This window comes from Strigops habroptila, chromosome 11 (genome assembly GCF_004027225.2).
Source record: "Strigops habroptila isolate Jane chromosome 11, bStrHab1.2.pri, whole genome shotgun sequence".
Taxonomy (NCBI): Eukaryota; Metazoa; Chordata; class Aves; order Psittaciformes; family Psittacidae; genus Strigops; species Strigops habroptila.
The window spans coordinates 15,126,667-15,143,642 of NC_046360.1; the positions used below are offsets into that span (position 1 = coordinate 15,126,667).

Genomic DNA, 16,976 nt, shown 5'->3' on the forward strand with positions numbered 1-16,976 from the left:
CAGCCCTTCCCACCGAACCTTCACCTCTCCAGCTGCTTCCTTGGTGGGGATCGAGAGCTGCTTTGCACCACCCTGGAGCAAAGACGAGTTTGGCTTTCGGAGGTAATTTGCTTTGGGATGGCCCCAAGAAACAGAACCAAAACTCATGCTGGAAAGTGCCGGGTCCGCCTCACAGCCCCACCGATGCCACGTCCTGGCACACTCTACCTTGTCTCCTTGTCACCGGGAGTTTGTGTCAGCAGCAGCACAGGGAGCTCTGAAACTGCCATTTACCGTGCCCTGCCAGCTCCCAAAGCAGCGCAGCGGGAACACTGTGACAGACTACAATTAACCACAATTGTTTTACTGGCTGCTGTTTCAGCAGTTTATAGGCTCCAGGTTAAAGGCTCATTCGGCAGCTGTGTCATTGCCACCCCTTCAAACATGTCCTCTGCAAGCTGGATTGGAAATAATTAAACATGGGATTCGGTTCAGATCTCAAAGGGATGCCAACGGCAAGTGCAAACGCTGAACGTGCTCCCCAGGTGCAGACTGCCTAATGCAAAGATCAAAACATTTCACAACACAAAGGAGTTTTAATTCTCAATCTATTCCAGGCAGCCAAGTCCTCTCGCTGCTATCGCTGCCCGTTCAGGATTGCACAAGAGAAACCTGTGCTCCTACAGAAGCTGCAAGCAGCGCAAGAGGACTTTATCGCAGCAATGTTTTCCAAGTCTAACAGCTAAAGCACCAAATTCCAGCTTCCATCCATAGCACTGGGAACTGGATGTTCCCTCTTAAAGGAGACCGTGCAGTCTCCCATACTTCTGCTAATGCTGTTTCCCCACCACTCAAGCAAGGCACCTGCAAGTAGCATCCTGCCATTGCCCCAGCGCTGCTGTGACACCCGGGCTGGTTTTGCTCAGGCGGAATCACAGCCCCCAAATCACGCACGAGCAAGCTTGGAGAACACGCTGGGGAAGGGGGAAGATCCCAAAACCGGGGCTCAGGTGATCCGCGGCTTTTCCCCGACACCCATCGCAGACTGTTCTTTCTCTGCATTGATTTCTTAAGCCGTTGCTGCATCTCAAGAGAAATGCGAACATCACCGGCGCACCCGCACCGCTGCGGCGCCGCCGGCCGCCCATGCCCCCAGCCCCGGCCCTGCAGAGGAGCCTCCGGGTCCGGTGCAGTCGCGCCACCCCCCGGGTATCCCCGGCTCCCACCGCCCGCTCCCCCCCGCCCCGGACCGGAGGTGCGGATGCGGCAGCGGCCCCGCACCGGGATTTCCCCCATCCCGGGTTCCACCACCGCCGGGCCAGGGCCCGCCGCCCCGCCGCTTACCCGGGCAGGAGCGGCGGGGCCGGAGCCGGTGCGGCGGACGGGAGCGCGGCCGCCCCCGAGGCGGGGCGAGGCGGGGAGGGGCGTCCGCCCGGGACACGGCCCCGGCCCACGGGGCGCAGTGTTTCCGCCGGCCCGTCCCGCTCGCAGTGCACGCGGTGCTGTCACCGAGCAGCGCGCGGCTCTGCCGCCCGCAGCTGGGGCCGCTCCGGGATAAACCGCCCCGTCCTGTCCCGCACCGCGTGTTCCACGTTTTCTTCCTGAGCTGCCGTTTCTCTGCTCTCCCTCGGTCACAGCGATCTCCCCCCGCTCCTGCCTGACTGGCACGTTTCTGTTCTCCCCGGTAAAGTATTTTCCTTCCCTATCATACCGTGTTTGGACGAGTGTCAGCATTCCAGATCTTACAACCTGGCAGTGTTCAAGGCCAGGCTGGACGGGGCTTGGAGCATCTTGATCTAGGGAAGGTGTCCCTGGCCGTGGCAGAGGATTGGAACTGGATGAGCTTTAAGGTCCCTTCCAACACAAACCACTCCATGATCTCTGTGCCTTTTCTTACTGCATGCCCCGAATACATCCTTGATTTTGTCTCCATGACTTTGAGACCACCCTGGATACTTCTCTGGCCCCTCCTGCCCAGAGAAAGGTTTTATCTCCCCTGGCTACGGATTGTCTTGTGTAGCTGCTGCCTGGCACCCTGATGATATGACTCCCTGAGACTGTCCAGGTGGGTCAGATCCCTCTGATGCACAGCTTTAGTTCCTTGCTCCCTGCTCCAAATAAGGAGCAAGGAGTTACAAGGACTGGGCTGTTCAGCTGTGGTGTTCACTGAGGGTAAAAAACACTGACCGTGGGTGGATCCTCTGGACGCTGAAGCTCCATGTGCTTCCATGGCCTTGTGAGGGGGACTGTGGAGCACTGGGCATGTCTGCAGGCAGCAGAGTGAGAGCATCCCTGCACATGGTGGAGCCAGGCTGAGACAGCCAGGCTTGTTCAGCCTGGAGAAGAGAAGGCTCCTTAAGGGGAGACCTTAAGCAGCTCCCAGGGCCTAAAGGGGCTACAGGAAACCTAGAGAGGAGCTTTGGACAAGGGCCTGGAGGGACAGGACAAGGGGAATGGCTTTAACCTGCCAGAGGGGAGATTGACATGAGCTCCTAGGCAGAAGTTCTTCCCTGTGAGGGTGCTGAGGTGCTGGCACAGGGTGCCCAGAGAAGCTGTGGCTGCCCCATCCCTGGCAGTGTTCAAGGATAGGTTGGACACAGGGGCTTGGAGCAACCTGCTCTAGTGGAAGGTGTCCCTGCATGTGGCAGGGGTTGGAGCTGGAGGAGCTTTAAGGTCCCTTCAACCCAAATCAGGCTGGGATTCTATGATAAATACCACAGAGCTTCTGGGCAGCGCATGCCTCCATTATCGCTCTCTTGCAGTGCAGTCTTAGGGTCTGGGCACTAACTCCACCACTCCCACATTGGGCACTGCCTGGTCTGCAGCGTCTGTCACTGAAGTGTCCTTGTTCTGCCTTCACCAGGGCAGAGGGAGCCCTGGATATCTTGGGCATGTCTGGCCCCTCCTGCCCAGCCCCTGGGCTGCCCGGTGTGCTGCCGACCCTGCCAGCTCCACAGAGGGGCAGCCCTGCACCATTGCCCCCTCACACACACACCACTGCCGCAGGGACTAGACGGGCTGGACCCCTGCAGCCTGAGACAGGCAGAGCCACATCCTGCCCAGCCCGGGCACACTCAGGGCTGGCAGAAAAGGGAGGGCAGGGACGTGCTGGGGACAGGATGAAGGACAGGTGCTGGGGTGACCTGATAACTCAGTGGGGGACCCTCTGGCATCCCCAGACCTGCTTTCCAGGCTGGATCCAGGCCTCTGCTGCACCATTCCCTTAGGAAAATGCTCTACCCCCGCCTTCCCCATGAAAGGAAATCCCAGAAGAGGAGCCAGTGGGGGAGAAGGGGAAAGGGAAGGTAATAAGGGAGAGGTCATGTGAATGGAGCAGCCCAGGGGAGAAAGCCTGATGCCGGCAGGGAGACAGCGAGGTGCAGGCGGAGGAGGAGAGCGCAGCCGAAGCGTGATGCCGCTTTGGCAGCAGGTCAGCCCTGACGTCACCCGGCACTTTCGGTTTCGTAGGGAAGCGAGGAAGCCAGAGCCTGGGATCTTTGTGATGGCTGAAAGAGACCCCATGGAGGGTGAGGGGCCCTTAACCCACAGTGCTGGTGAGTTCAGTGAGTTTAGTGTCTTCATTAAGACTTCATGGGGCAAAACGCTTTCAGTGCCAGTGTCTCTGGATGACTCTGTAGGAGCTTAAGGTCGAGGTGAATGCACAACCCTGGGCTGCACCTTGATGTGGAAGAGGGGTCCGGCCCCTCGAAATCTTAAAAGTTGTTCCATAGCTACAGAGAGATGGAGGACAACCTGACACTTTGACACTGTGAAATCAAACCCAACTGCCTTCTGTACTGTAACCTGAGGTGTAAGTGCAGGGTGGCCATGGGGAGGTAGGTGATGTGTGTGGAGGCAGTGGAGGGTGGGGCATCTCCAGAGGAGGGAACCTCATCAGGACTACAGGCAGACAGGAGGGGGCAAGGCTGCCGCCCTCTTTGCACCAGGGAGGTGCCAGAACGCATGTGCACTGGAAGGTGAGAGGAAGGCAAAGGCTCAGGAATGCCCCTACGGAGGAGGAAGGCAGGAGAGAGGACTCTGCTCCTGGAAGCTGAAAAAGAAATCTGCTCTCTGCGTGGCAGTGGGGAGTGGCAGAGAGGCAGAGGCTGGGAGCGTGTCCCCTATGGGGACAGGGCACAAACAGGCAGGAAGAGGTTTCACAGCAAAGGCATGAAGAGGGGGAGGACGGACAGAGGATGGGATATTCCTCTGGGCATGACGTGGGTCCTGAGTTCTCCTCTGCTTTCTGTTGCAGTTGCAGTGCGAGGTGATGGGGAAGATTTGAATCCTGAATTTTCAGGTAAGGTCATACCCAGGTCCTCAACTTGGAGCTGGACAGTGGTGAGCGTAACACTTCAACTCACTGCCTTGTGGTGAGCATGTCCCTGCCATGGTACATGGAAGAGGTCATGGAAGATGCAGTAGATGTGGGAGCATGTGGTGGTACACAAGGGGACCAGGGCGGCTAATGGGATTGGGAATGTGGGGTGAAGGCTGCTTGAGGATGCCTTCTCCCAAACATGAGGCAAAACGGACAATGTCTTCCTGTTCTTCCAGTCATAAGGACGCGCGTGGCAATCCGTTTCAAACTTCTGAAAGGACTGATGAGATGGCTCAAGGCTGGTGAAGCCTTGGGGAGCTCAGAGGTGAGGTCCTGCAAGACACAATGTCCGAGGCTGGGTGAGGAGCACGTGGGGATGGGGAGGAAGGCACAGCAGTAGCACATGGGCCCGTGGCCAGCCCTGTGGCTGGGGGCTCCGGGGCTGCCCATCACCCCCATGCCGGGCGGCAGGAGCTGGGGGGTGCTGCCTTCGGGCCCAGGAGATGGAGCTCACGGGCCAGGCGGACACAGCTCCAGCACCAGCCCATTTCCTCCCTGCAGGAGGTGGGAGCAGGGCCAGCGCTGCCTGGCACTGGGGACGTTGCTCATGTTCTCAGACCTCTCCTTCAGCAGCAAGCACAGCTGGAGGAGACAAATACAGTGTGCAAGTGCTTTCCTCTGTGTTCCCCTGTGCAGAAGAGAGATGACGAGCTGGAGCTGGACCCAGACCCAGACCCAGACCCACCACTGCAGGGAAACTGCTGCAGCTGCACCAGAGAGGTAAGGGCCTTGCGGGTCACACCCGCAGGAAGTGCCACAGAGGGAGCCAGGCACTGACCTGGCTGTCACTGGGTGCACTTTCACAACCCGTTACTCACAGCAATTCCTCATCCTCCAGGAGAGTCTGGTCCCTTTTGCTGTGCTAACCCACTACCCGCTGCCCCAGTTTCTAAGTTTGCAGGCAGACAAATCCCACTTGCTTGCATCCCGTATTCATTCTCACTGCTAAACATTCCAGCTGCCTGTGGCCACTGTCCCCGCTGCTGTTACACAATGGCAGAGAGGGAACAGCCTAGATTTACTCACAAGGAAGTCAGCACCCACAACATTTTCTCTCAGGAAACGGCAGCTTTCCTATCCTGAAGTTCCATTTGCAAAATGCGTCCTAGAAATCAGTGAGTGAAACACATCATCTGGAGCTTCGGGAGCTGCGTGTCCACTTTCCTACTGCTGCATGGACTAGCCAATGCCTTCCTCACCTCAGTGGCATCTACCCAGGTGAGGCTAAGTGTTCAGTCCTCCTTGCTGTACCTGTGCACAGGATATCTCTTGGGCACTGCTGCAGGGATGTGAAGGCATTAAAGGGGTCACACGGCTCAGAAATGGCCAGTGCTTGTTTTGGATCCTGGAGCAGAGGAGTTGCCAGTTAATGATTTTTCTGGACTTGTCACTGATGAGAGCAATGCCTTCCTGGGCACCAGGTACAGGTGCTGAGCTCCCATGCCAAGCTGCACCATGCTTCACTGTAAATCCCAGCACAACACTCCATTCAGACCCAAACTGGCCACATTTGTGTTGCAGGATCTTCCAGAAGTGATGCCAGAGATAATCCAAGACGTTTTGAAGCACCGCACCACGTACCGGTAAGCACTGTGGAGGGAAGAGGGAGCATTTCCAAAAGCCCCATCCCTGGTGGCATGATCTGTCATCTCTTCCACCTGCAGAGCTCACCTCCCTGGTGCAGGCATCTTCCAGTGCTCCATCACAGGCCCCGGCTTTAAGGTGGAGTCAGCAGCAACCATCACCTACAGGTACGCCACCTGGAGCAGGCACCTCAGCAAGGCTGATGAGGAAATGTGGGTGCCCGCCGGACCCCTCTTCCACATCAAGGTGCAGCCCAGGGTTGTGCAGACAGTGCATCTCCCCCATTTCATCTGCCTGGCAGGTACAGCAGCCACAGGGACCTGGGCCTCTCAATGCACCATCCCCCTGCCTGCGCCCCCCGGGACATCTCTTCAGAAAGTGCTAAATTGTCTCTTCCCTCCGAGATTCCCTGTACTCCCTTGTATTCCTCTGCTTTGCTTTGGAATCCTTTATCCTTTTCTCATCTTCCACCAAGCCTTTCCCCAGTGGTCCTTCACCAGCTCCTGCCCCACACCACCAGCGCCTCCTCACCCACCTTCTTCTCCCAGTGATGACCCCCCAGGCACAACCCCAGGCTCCCCCGGGGAGTTCCTCAGCTCTTTGCATCTGTGACAGCTGTGGATGGCAATGGTTGCCCCTGCTCTGCTCCACCGGGACAGGAGCCAGCCAACTGCACCCACCCCCAGGCTGGACCACTCCGGGGTGGAATGCAGTAGGTCAGAGCTGGCCCGGGCAGAAGAGGAAGTGGAATGGAATTGTCCATTTTCCCCCAGACAACGTGAGGAGTCATAAGGCTTGGGTCTGTGTCCTCTGCTCTGTAGTGCTCCTACCAAGCCACTGCTAATGAGTGGAGAAGGAGCATCAGCACCTGAGTGTGCAGAGCAGTCCCATACCCATGATGTGGCCCTGACACAGGCACTGCATGTGCTGGATGAGAGACTTCTGTGGCAAATCCGTGTCCTCTCCCGAAAAAGAGCACGCTGCAAAAAGAGCTGCTTCTTGTCTGGCTCCATCTCCCACCCAGGGCCTGCAGGCACAGTTGTGTCGGCCAGACAGTGGCTCAATGCACTCCTCACTGACACGGCCGTGCGGAGCAAAGAGCTGTCATTAGAGTTCAAATTTGCAGGTTTCTGGGCCTGCAGCTCGCTGCCAAACCCCAAAAGCCCAGGGCACACCTGGGACCTAAAGCACACCCATCGTGTGTGGGCGCATGTCCCCTTTCTGCTGCTCAAGCCTGACAGCCTAAGAGGTGCCAGAACAACTAAACACAACCTTGTTGCCTTTGCTATCTCTTGCAGAAGATGTAAACACCAGCCTATGCTCCATTGCCCATTTTAAATCTGAGAAGATAATCCTGGAGAAACCAACCAGGCTGGTCGCATTCTCTGCTGTCCTGGAGAATCCCAGCTTCTCACTGCTTGGGGTGCTTTGGAGGAAGTTACGTTCAACCCTAAATTCATTTCCTATGCATTCTTTGGTGCTGATCTACCAGCAGCTCAGGGCTGCAAATACAACTCTTCATCTCTACCTGATCCCAGATGACAACTCTGTGAAGCAGGTTAGACAGAGCGAGCTTGACTAGGTTACAAATGGATGACATCTGTATGGCTGCAGTAGCAGGGACTGGATTTGATAAGCACAGATGCCTCCCAGGTTTGCTCCCTCTGATTCACACACGGTCCTGTGCCCCCATCTCCCACTGCAGGACAGTATCCTCGCTACTGCCTACCCCACTCTGTTTCACAGACGCCTGCAGGAATCGCTGTCCATGTTTTTGGCTGGGGCAGCATGTCCTAGCACAAGCAAAGCCATGGCACAGGATGCTCTGCAACATGGAGCAGATGAATGACTTGTGGGCACTGCCAGGCACAGCACTAGCTGGCTGCTCACCAGCTCTTCTGCTGCCTGCAAGCCCCTACCCTCTTCACAGAGACAGTGCATCACCCTGCCCGTGTTCCTGCCTGCACACGGGAGGTTCCCGCCTGTACCGAGCAGGAGCTGCTGAAGCACAGCACTGCCTGTGGCACACACTCACTGGTCTGTCCTGACTTGGTCAGTCTCTTCTTGGCTTCCCGAGGATCATAGCTCTTCTGGTGGTTTTCTTTTTAATCTCAAAAGCCATGCTTGATGTTTACAGGCTGTTGAAAACCAAGAAAAGGATTGGAATTCAAAGCTTATTCCCAAGCCGTTCAACCCTCTGTTCTTCGACTGCATTTACTGGGTGATCAGTACAGATTTGGTGGTGATAACACTTGAAGTAAGTGGGATTGTTACCCCACCCCCCCCTTTTTTTTTTCCAGTGAAGTAGAAGGTGCCAAAAGTCTCTGTCTTCAGCCATATTCTGCTGCCAGAACCTGTCTTGCTCTGTCTCAAAGGCAGGGGTGCAGGGAGCTGTACTGCTTCCAAGTGGCAAAGATATTTCATGATATACATCCTCAGAAAGACTGCAGAGCACATCCCAAAGCCCCAAAAAGCAGTTCTAAAGATGGCAGAGCCAAGTTCTTGGCAGTGTCAGGTAAAAGCGGTAGAAGCCATAACTTGCAACCTGGGAAGTTCAGGCTGAATGTTGGAAAAAAATGTATTACTCGGTGGAGATGCAGCCATCAGAGCAGGTTAGAAGGTGCTACATCTCTGCATCCTGGGGTTTTCAGTGCTCAGCTTGACAAAGCCCTTGCTCAGCACATCTAGACTGGACATTGTTCCATCTTTGGGAGGTAGGTCACGTAAGATGCTCCAGAGGTCTCTTCCAACCAAAATTAGTGCTATTGACAGCATAGCAGAGCCCTGACATGTGTGTCTTCCCTTCTCTTTTCTCTTGCTGGTACAGCCAGGAAACACAGGATGATGTATGTGAATTCACTGCAGCTCCCCACAGTGAGACTCAACTTGCTACTAGTCTTTACAGGCACGCTTGCCCTTTTATTACAAGAGTCTAAAGGAACAGCAGCTCTTTGTCGAGATCTACATCAAGAACATGGCAGAGGAAATTGGGCTCCTTATGACAAACACACGTGATAATATCGAGGTCTGGAGGGCATAGCTGAGGTCAGGTAGGATCAGCAGGTCCATCTAGGAGCTCATTTACCTTAGCAAAAGCAGAAGTGCATCACGCAAGCAGACCTCACATATTTTGTGGTCACAGTCATCCATGCATCCTGCAAGAAAAGCAAACACTGTGTATGTGTGCAAAAATAGGCCACTGAAGAATATAGGGATCTGAAAGGACACCCCAATGTGCATCAGACCAGAGCTTCAAATTTAATGTGGAATTTCATATGCTGGGGTTTAGGAGAGCATGACAGCGCTGTCAGTGTCTCTTCTCTTGGCTACTGTTTACATAGAAAGCTGACTTATTTTTAGAAGTCCATGAATGTAAGGAACACATGTGGGTCTCCCAGTGCAACCATGGTGTGATGCAGAGGAGGTAACCATCAGTGAAAATCAGCATCTTGAACCTCATGAGGTTCAACAGGGCCAAGTGCAGGGTCCTGGCCCCTGGGTCTGGGCAACCCCTGGTATCAATACAGGCTGGGGGATGGAGGGATTGAGAATGGCCCTGAGGAGAAGGACTTAGGGGCGATGGGTTGGACAAGAGCCGGCACTGTGTGCTTGCAGCCCAGAGGCCAATCGTATCCTAGGCTGGAGCCAGAGGAGCGTGGCAGCAGGTTGAAGGAGGTGGTTCTGTCCCTCTACTCTGGTGAGACCCCACCTGGAGTCTGCCCCCAGCTGTGGAGTCCTCAGTCCTCAGTACAGCTTCCCTGTGGGGAAGCTTGGCAGAGAAGTTGCGAGCAGCAGCCGCTCACAGGCGCAGGGTACGGTACTGCTCGTCGTGCCTTGAGACCCCCCCTCTGCTGGTCTAATCCAGCACCCCCCAAGAGTAACACCTACCACTGAGTTCTGCACAGATGGGCAGGAACAGTAGGAGGAATGGCTAAGAGCTTTGTGGAGGATTGGCTACCCCAGGAAGATGTTGTGGAGGATTGGGCACCATCATTTCAGTGATAGCATTTTCAGTGATCTCTCTCTTTCAGGTGATATTAATCCTCCTGCCTTTGTCTCCATGACTATGTCAGGTCAGTACAGTGTTTCAGACCTGCCTTTCTAGAGTCTAAATCTATTTCTTTGGAGCTCACCATTCTCTGGTTTAAAGCAGATATCAGCCTCTTTTCCCACCCTTATGGTAGTTTCTAGACAAAAAGCCTTGAAAGCTGCAACCTCAAACTGTTGTTCTCACATTGCTGGCAGCACACTCTGTGCCGTGCTGGTAGGTAAAGTGGCATGGTGCAGGTGACCCTCCAAACTGGTTCTCCTTCCTTGCCCTGCTTCCAGTGCTCCCACTGCTGGTTCCTCCTTCCTTGCCTTGCCTCCAGTGCTCCCACTGCTATTGCAGCTGGTGCCCATCCTTGTCGGTGGAGGGATGGAGCCATGTGGCTGTGGGACAGTGCACAGCCGTGGTGTCCGCTGGCTTTGGATGCCACGTGCAGCAGTGCAGCACTCGGCTGCTGCAGCACAGTAACAGGCGCTCAGTCTCTGCTAGGTGCAGCATTCTTGAAGAAGCACAAGGCTAAACGTTGTTCCAGGATGAGTCAGTTCTCCACCATTCTGCTGCATTTATGGGATGCAAAAGTCATCAATAGTGATGAAGAAGAGGAGGTGCAAGGTCAAAATAAGAGTCTAACAAGGCACGTAATTTTGCTGGATCTAATTGAGAAGGAAGGTCTGGAGGCCCAGGAACAGCTCTACCAGATCCTCCGGATGAAAGACCAGTATGTCGTTGCAGATCTGGAGAAGTCCATCTAAGCCTGGAAAAGCAGAACCGGTTTTGCTCCCGTTGCTCAGCTTATGAGAGCAATGGAAGGGCAGTTACAATGTGGAATCCCAACATTACAATGCAAAATCCAATGCAAAATGCAATTATCCCTCTGAGCATCCTGGTCCCAGGCCTGCATTGCTTGGCTGACTCTATTGCCAGCAGCGGATAGTGTCATGACAGCCACTGGTGAGAAGCTGCTGGAACAAGAGACCTTGGTTCACAATGCAGTGTCAATACCTTGGATCTGTCTTCTTCCTGAGTCAGGGCCCTACCTCTCCAGAAGCTCCAGGCAGCTGCTGGCAGAGGAGCAAACAAGCATCCTGACCCCAGCAGCAGCCAGGCAAAGGAGCCCCTCCCAAAGGAAAATACCAGAAGAGATTCTTGAGCAACCTGCTCTAGTGGAAGGTGTCCCTGCCCGTGGCAGGGGGTTGGAACTGGAGGAGCTTTGAGGTTCCTTCAACCCAAACCATTACACGATTCCACAATTCAGGTTCATGCATCTTCAGGGAAAGTCTGACTCAATACTTAGACACAGGCTGGGAGGGGTGCAGGAATGGACCACTGCAGGTGGGAAGGGGAACCAGGAAGAACAAAGCAGGGAGAGGCAGGAAGATGTATTAAAAGGGGCCATTTGATTATAAACCAGGCTGAGCCCTGTGCCGGTCACCACAGTCTGTCCTGGCTTTTTCTATTTTCATATTAAACGTTTTTGTAATCATTTCTCTGCATCATCTCACTCTGTCCTGTTTGAGTGGGTGCTGCAAGGACCAGGTGCCACTTACTGGGGAGACCTGTGTGTGCATCAGGGGATTTGGTATCACCAGTGCAGTGAGAGGGGGTCTTTTACCTCCAGCCACGGGCTGGGAATGGTATCCCCAAAACTAGCTACTGGAGGGGACCAGCGTGATACAAATTAGTGGCTCTGTGCAGCTGGAGCTGGATCGCGTGTCACAGCCTGTGTGTCTGGTTGGGGACCAGAGTATCCCCCCCCAAAACTGGGTGTGGGGGAAGTTATGTATTCACCAGGAAAACTCAAGCTGGACCAGGTGGTGAGCCCAAGACCCATGGTGGGTGGGAGTGCTGGGATGCAGGCAGGGGTGCCAGGGGAACAGACGGCCTGTGCTGGTACTCAGGGGAACCCCGAGTGTGCGTGTGCTTGTGAACTCCGAATATGTGTATACCTGCACTCACACGGTGCCTAGTCAGGCATTGGAACAGGCTGCCCAGGGCAGTGCTGGAGTCACCAGCCCTGCAAGTGTTCACACACCGTGTAGCCGAGGCCTCAGTGCCATGGGTTAGTGGTGGCCTTGGCAGTGCTGGGAATGGTTGGACTGGATGACCTTAAAGGTCTTTTCCAGCCTGGCTGATTCTGTGACGCTTCTATGACACTAGTGACCTCCTGCGTCTGCCACCCCGGAGGAGGAGGAGGGCACGGGACTGGTGTGTGAGGTGGGTCAGATGTGTGGGTGCTGACGGCGGCAGCCTGCGGCCGTCCGTGCGTCCTGTGCCCGTGTGTCCGTGCGTGTGCATGCGTGTGTGTCCTGTGCCCGTGTGTCCGTGCGTGTGCCCACGCGTGTGTGTCCGTGCGCGTGTCCCCGGGACGAGGACTCAGCTCCGCTGCTGGGTGAATCCGCAGCGGGGAAAGCGGCAGCCGCAGACCCCCGGCCTGGGCAGGACCGCGGGTCCCTGGGCTCCAGCGGCCGGGCGGGGGGGCGCCGGCGGGATCCTGGCGGGAGGGAGCGGGGCCACGCTGTCACCTCTTCCACCCAGACAACGGGCACAACGGGCAGCACCGGGGGCGGGGCGCGACGCGCCAGGGCGCTCCACCCGGCCTTGGTGGGAGGTGCCCGCGGGGGAGGTGGGGCTGCTTTCTGATTGGTCTTCTCTCCGCGAGGCGGGGCGCAGAGGGTTTGCTCTCGCGGGAACCGGGCTCAGCGCGGGAAAGTCTTCCCGCGGCGGTGGGTTGGGGCTGGTGGGGGCGGACTGGGCCGCGATGGTGCTGCGGGGCGGCGGAGACCCCGAGGGAGCGCGGCGCGGCCGGCGGGCCGGAGGGCCGCGGGGGCCTGCGGCGGGGGCTGACGGCGCGGCGGCTGGCAGGGACGATGGCCCCGCGCTGTCCGCTCTCAAGCGCCTGGAGCGATCGCAGCGCACGGATCGGCTGGACGCGCTGTTCGGCTTCGAGCGACCCGCGGAGCCCGGGGAGCGGACGGGCTGGCTCATCAACATGCACCCGGTATGGACCGGCGGGGCGGGAGACGAGCAGCCAACCCATGGGGTATGGGGAGGAGGCCCCCGGTAGGGCCCGGGGGGGGGCGCATCGAGGGGCCTCAGGAGGTCTCACGGAGGGACCTTGCTGAGTCCATGGTGCCCGTGGGCAGACGGAGGTGCTGGATGAGGACCGGCGATCGGTGAGCGCTGTGGACTATTACTTCATCCAGGAGGACGGGAGCCGCTTCAAGGTGGGTTCCCCGGGGGTCCGGGCGTGACACGGGATCTCATGAGGGGGACTTGTTGCCATCACCGGTCTCCTCTTTCCTAGGTGGCCCTGCCCTACAAGCCTTACTTCTACATTGCCACTCAGAAGGTGAGGAGGGGACCCTGGGATGGCTGAGGCCCCCAGGGAAGGGGACAGCAGGCCCCTGGGGAGCTCGAGACCTCCTGGGCATCCGGCTTTGGGACAGTCTTCTCCCAAGGGGCAGTGGGCTGATCAGCCTTGGGGTCTCTCGGCAGGGCTGCGAGCGAGAAGTGTCCTCCTTCCTCTCCAAGAAGTTCCAAGGGAAGATTGCAAAGCTGGAAACTGTCCCCAAAGAAGACTTGGACCTGGTCTGTATTCCTCTGCCCTCTGTGCTCTTGAGTAGTGGGGTTTTTTGGACACTGCACAGCTCTAGTGAAGTAGGAATGGACTGAGTGAAGGGAAACAGCGTACTTGACTTCAGTCTCTTAGTGCTGCTTGTGGTGCCTAAAAGTAATGGGTAATTATGGCTAACTGCATTCCTCTGAAATGGCACATCAGCCATTTCACAGCATCTTCAAGACGTTCAATTTCAGGAATTGAGGAGGAGAGGGGAGGGTACGGCGGGAGGGAGCTGCTGCTCATGCTTGACCTGCTCTTCTTCCTCTTCCTGGAGTGGATCCCGTGTGGTCCTGCCTGCATGGGCAGCAGGGCTGGCTGGGTCCTTGCTCTTGCAGCTCCTGCGCTCTTCCCTGATGTCTCTTCTTGATGCTTGACTCTCCCACCCATTGGCACCTCTTTTTTTTTTTTTTTTTTTTTTTTTTGGCCAATTCTGCCACCTGCATCAGTCTAGTCTGCCTTCCCCACCCTCTCCTATAGAAGCATAGAAGAGTTTCGGTTGAAAGGGACCTTCAAAGGTCATCTAGTCCAAACCTCTGCAATGAGCAGGGACATCAACTAGGTCAGGTTGCTCAGAACCACATCTAGCCTGTCATTGAACGTCTCTAGGGACGGCAGTATTCATCCCCCCTGAGCTGGCATTGTCTTGCTGCTTTGCAGCCAAACCACTTGGTGGGCCTGAAGAGGAACTACATCAAGCTATCCTTCAACACAGTGGATGATTTGGTGAAGGTGCGGAAGGAGATCTCTCCTGCCGTGCGGAAAAACAGAGAGCGGGACCAGGCGAGTGATGTCTACACGGCCATGCTGTCAAGGTGGGAGCTCTCCTGAGGGCGTCTCATGTTAACAATTAAGCTCCCTTAATTATTTCTTAGCTGTCCTCAGAGACCTGTTGTCCTGCCTGGATCTGGCCCCACGTATGCCATCCTTCTCTGAGATGGTTCTTCCAGCTCAGTGCTGCACATTAAGAGGCCCCAGAGCCTCTGGGATGTGATGTGCTGTGGTGGTACCTCTGCCTGCCGGTCGCATAGATACCCTGTCTCCTGAGAAAGAATAATCAGAGGCATTGGGCAACCTTACTTCTAGCTGTGACTAAAGGGGAAAATAAACCCAAACAACATGTTCTATCTGAACGAAAAGCAGGAGCTTGTTTGCAAGGTTGGGAGCACAGTTGCAGGCAGGGAGGGGGAAAAGAAAAAAGTAATTTTTTTTTTTTTTTTTAAGCCATCCAGAATATACACATGAAAACTCCACCCTCTCTTTGGGTTCCTGCCCCTGAAGTCTGATCTTAGTTGAAACTTGAGGAAGAATCAGATGAGAGGAGTGCCCCCTGCTCACCTGAAAAGCATATCATCCCTGTTCTAAGTGCTTCCCAGGTTTCCTCGTTATGCTTAGACTCATTATCATACTTCTAAATCCAGTGCCATAAGAACTGTTCATTCTACAGGCACACGGGGGGTTTGTCTGCCTGTACCTGTGAGCAGACATAGCTCAGAAACATGAGGAAAAGTGAATTTAGATGGGAGCAGCGGGGCTGCTCTTGCTCCTGTCCTGCAAGCAGCAGGGGGTTGCATAGTGGGGAAGTGTTTCGTGTTCTCTCCTCTCCTGTCTCTGACTCCTGCTGCTGGATGTCACCAGTGCCATGTGGCTGTCAGCTGAGGCCGAGGCTGTGGAGATGTGCACTCAGGTAAAGCAGCTGCTTTGCTCTGCTCCTTGCAGTGCTTTGAGCGGAGGCATCCTGAGCACGGATGAGGAAGGGGCCTCCAGAAAGGTGGCCAACCAGATGGACAACATCGTGGATATGCGGGAGTACGATGTACCCTACCACGTTCGCGTCTCCATTGACCTGAAGATCCACGTGGTGAGTAAGGAATAGGGAAGCTGGAAGTGCTTCTGTACTCCTGAGGTGTGTGCTGGGCAGAAACACTTTCTCTCCAGGACCTTTGCAAAGGTGTTGGGGACCAGGAGTTCACATGTAAAGCTTACTCCCATTCTACTGGGTCTCTTCCTTAGTTAATGAAGTGCAGCAAAGTTAAATGGCTGATGCACAGCCACAGTTTGAGCCTTTCTGCTGGGCTGCATTTAAACTCGTGCAGGTCTGTCCCCAGCAGCTGAACAGCAGCGACCCAAGGAGCCGGCCTTGCAGTCACACCGCTCGCCTTCCTCTCCCAACAGGCTCACTGGTACAACGTGCGGTACCGAGGCAGCACCTACCCCCCTGAAATCACCTGCCGGGATGACCTCGTGGAGCGCCCAGTGAGTGCGGGATGGGATGGGTTGGGTTGAGTTGGGTTGGATTGGGCAGGCGTCCATCTGTCCGGGTGCATGGCCAGGCCTGCCGTGAGGAGCTGGTTTCTGATGAGCTGCCGGTGTCACGCTGTGGTGGCAGGGGGAAAGGCCCCGTTCCTGGGCTTGGGTAGCGATTTTGGGGCTGTTAAAGCAGTAAAATGATTACTGAGAGAGAGTCCGGTTCACTTGCTCTTCGGCTTAGTGGGAATCATGCCAAACTTCAAGTCAGCTTTCGAATGTTTTTCTGATGGATTTGGTCCTGCTCAGGATCCTGTCGTTCTTGCCTTTGACATTGAAACTACCAAACTCCCTTTGAAGTTTCCTGATGCAGAGACAGACCAGATCATGATGATCTCCTACATGATTGATGGGCAGGTAAGGGGCAGCAGAGTGGTTCCCTCCATGCTCCAGCAGCAAAGCTGGCAAGCAGTCCAGCGTTTCCCCTCCAACCCAGCCCACTCCAGGCTTGCCTTGTTGCAAGCTGTTTGGTGCTGTTTGGTGTGTGGCTGTGGAGATGAGATTAAAGTCTGAATGATGCATGAGATATTTAGTTTCATGGTACCCAAATCAGGTTGCTGGTGCTCTTCTCAGGGACCTGGAGAGCACAGGGACAGCTCTGCTGTACCATGTTGTCTCCCCGTGGCCTCCTTTAGCTGACGGCCAGCGATGGTTCAGCAGATCACTCCCAAACAGTTGTTCTCCCTTGGCAGAAGCTTTGTCTTTCAAGAGGCAAAAATGTCCCATCATTTGGACAGCATTTTTGGGTTGCCTGCAAGCCAGGTTGTCCTGACTACCTCTTTGTCACCTCCCCAGGGCTACCTGATCACAAACAGGGAAATCGTCTCTGAGGATATTGAAGACTTTGAGTTTACTCCCAAGCCAGAGTATGAGGGTCAATTTTGTGTCTTTAATGAACCAGATGAAGTAAGTCAGTTCTGCCCAGCTGACATTTTACTTGCCTGGGGCTCTTGTTGTCCAATAAGAGCTAATAGCTTGGTGGGCTGCTTCTCTGGGGAACATGGTGGGTTGAGCAGGGCTGGTCATGCTTTCCTTTCTTGGCAACGAGGATAATAGGTCAG

At 55.5% G+C, this 16,976-nt stretch overlaps 3 protein-coding genes and 1 long non-coding RNA gene across 6 annotated transcripts in view; 3 read left to right on the plus strand and 1 right to left on the minus strand.

Annotated features, from left to right (window-relative positions):
• Window positions 1-1,385, minus strand: part of AIFM3 (apoptosis inducing factor mitochondria associated 3) — a 35,079-nt gene extending 33,694 nt beyond the window's left edge. For all 3 annotated transcript variants that reach the window (XR_003993797.1, XM_030501864.1, XM_030501862.1), the window contains exon 1: window positions 1,324-1,385. The gene's annotated coding sequence lies outside the window, so the exon portion shown is untranslated. The remainder of the gene's footprint in view (window positions 1-1,323) is intronic.
• Window positions 1,386-3,449: 2,064 nt separating this feature from the next.
• LOC115614674 lies at window positions 3,450-4,591 on the plus strand. The gene is made up of 3 exons (XR_003993805.1): window positions 3,450-3,533; window positions 4,235-4,279; window positions 4,537-4,591. It is a non-coding gene; the product is annotated as an uncharacterized LOC115614674 (long non-coding RNA).
• Window positions 4,592-4,645: 54 nt separating this feature from the next.
• On the plus strand, window positions 4,646-11,463 carry LOC115614516 (caspase recruitment domain-containing protein 8-like). The gene is given in 9 exon segments (XM_030501495.1): window positions 4,646-4,659; window positions 4,918-5,080; window positions 5,882-5,943; window positions 6,025-6,245; window positions 7,243-7,502; window positions 8,082-8,201; window positions 8,850-8,994; window positions 9,976-10,017; window positions 10,482-11,463. Coding segments are annotated over 9 exon segments (1,290 nt in total). The 3' UTR covers window positions 10,745-11,463.
• Window positions 11,464-12,750: 1,287 nt separating this feature from the next.
• The window catches only part of POLE (DNA polymerase epsilon, catalytic subunit), a 28,664-nt gene continuing 24,438 nt past the window's right edge, over window positions 12,751-16,976 (plus strand). The window contains exons 1-9 of the mRNA XM_030501870.1: window positions 12,751-12,990; window positions 13,136-13,216; window positions 13,297-13,341; window positions 13,488-13,580; window positions 14,269-14,423; window positions 15,328-15,469; window positions 15,784-15,864; window positions 16,165-16,272; window positions 16,711-16,821. Coding sequence (XP_030357730.1) covers window positions 12,751-12,990; window positions 13,136-13,216; window positions 13,297-13,341; window positions 13,488-13,580; window positions 14,269-14,423; window positions 15,328-15,469; window positions 15,784-15,864; window positions 16,165-16,272; window positions 16,711-16,821 — 1,056 coding nt within the window. The remainder of the gene's footprint in view (window positions 12,991-13,135; window positions 13,217-13,296; window positions 13,342-13,487; window positions 13,581-14,268; window positions 14,424-15,327; window positions 15,470-15,783; window positions 15,865-16,164; window positions 16,273-16,710; window positions 16,822-16,976) is intronic.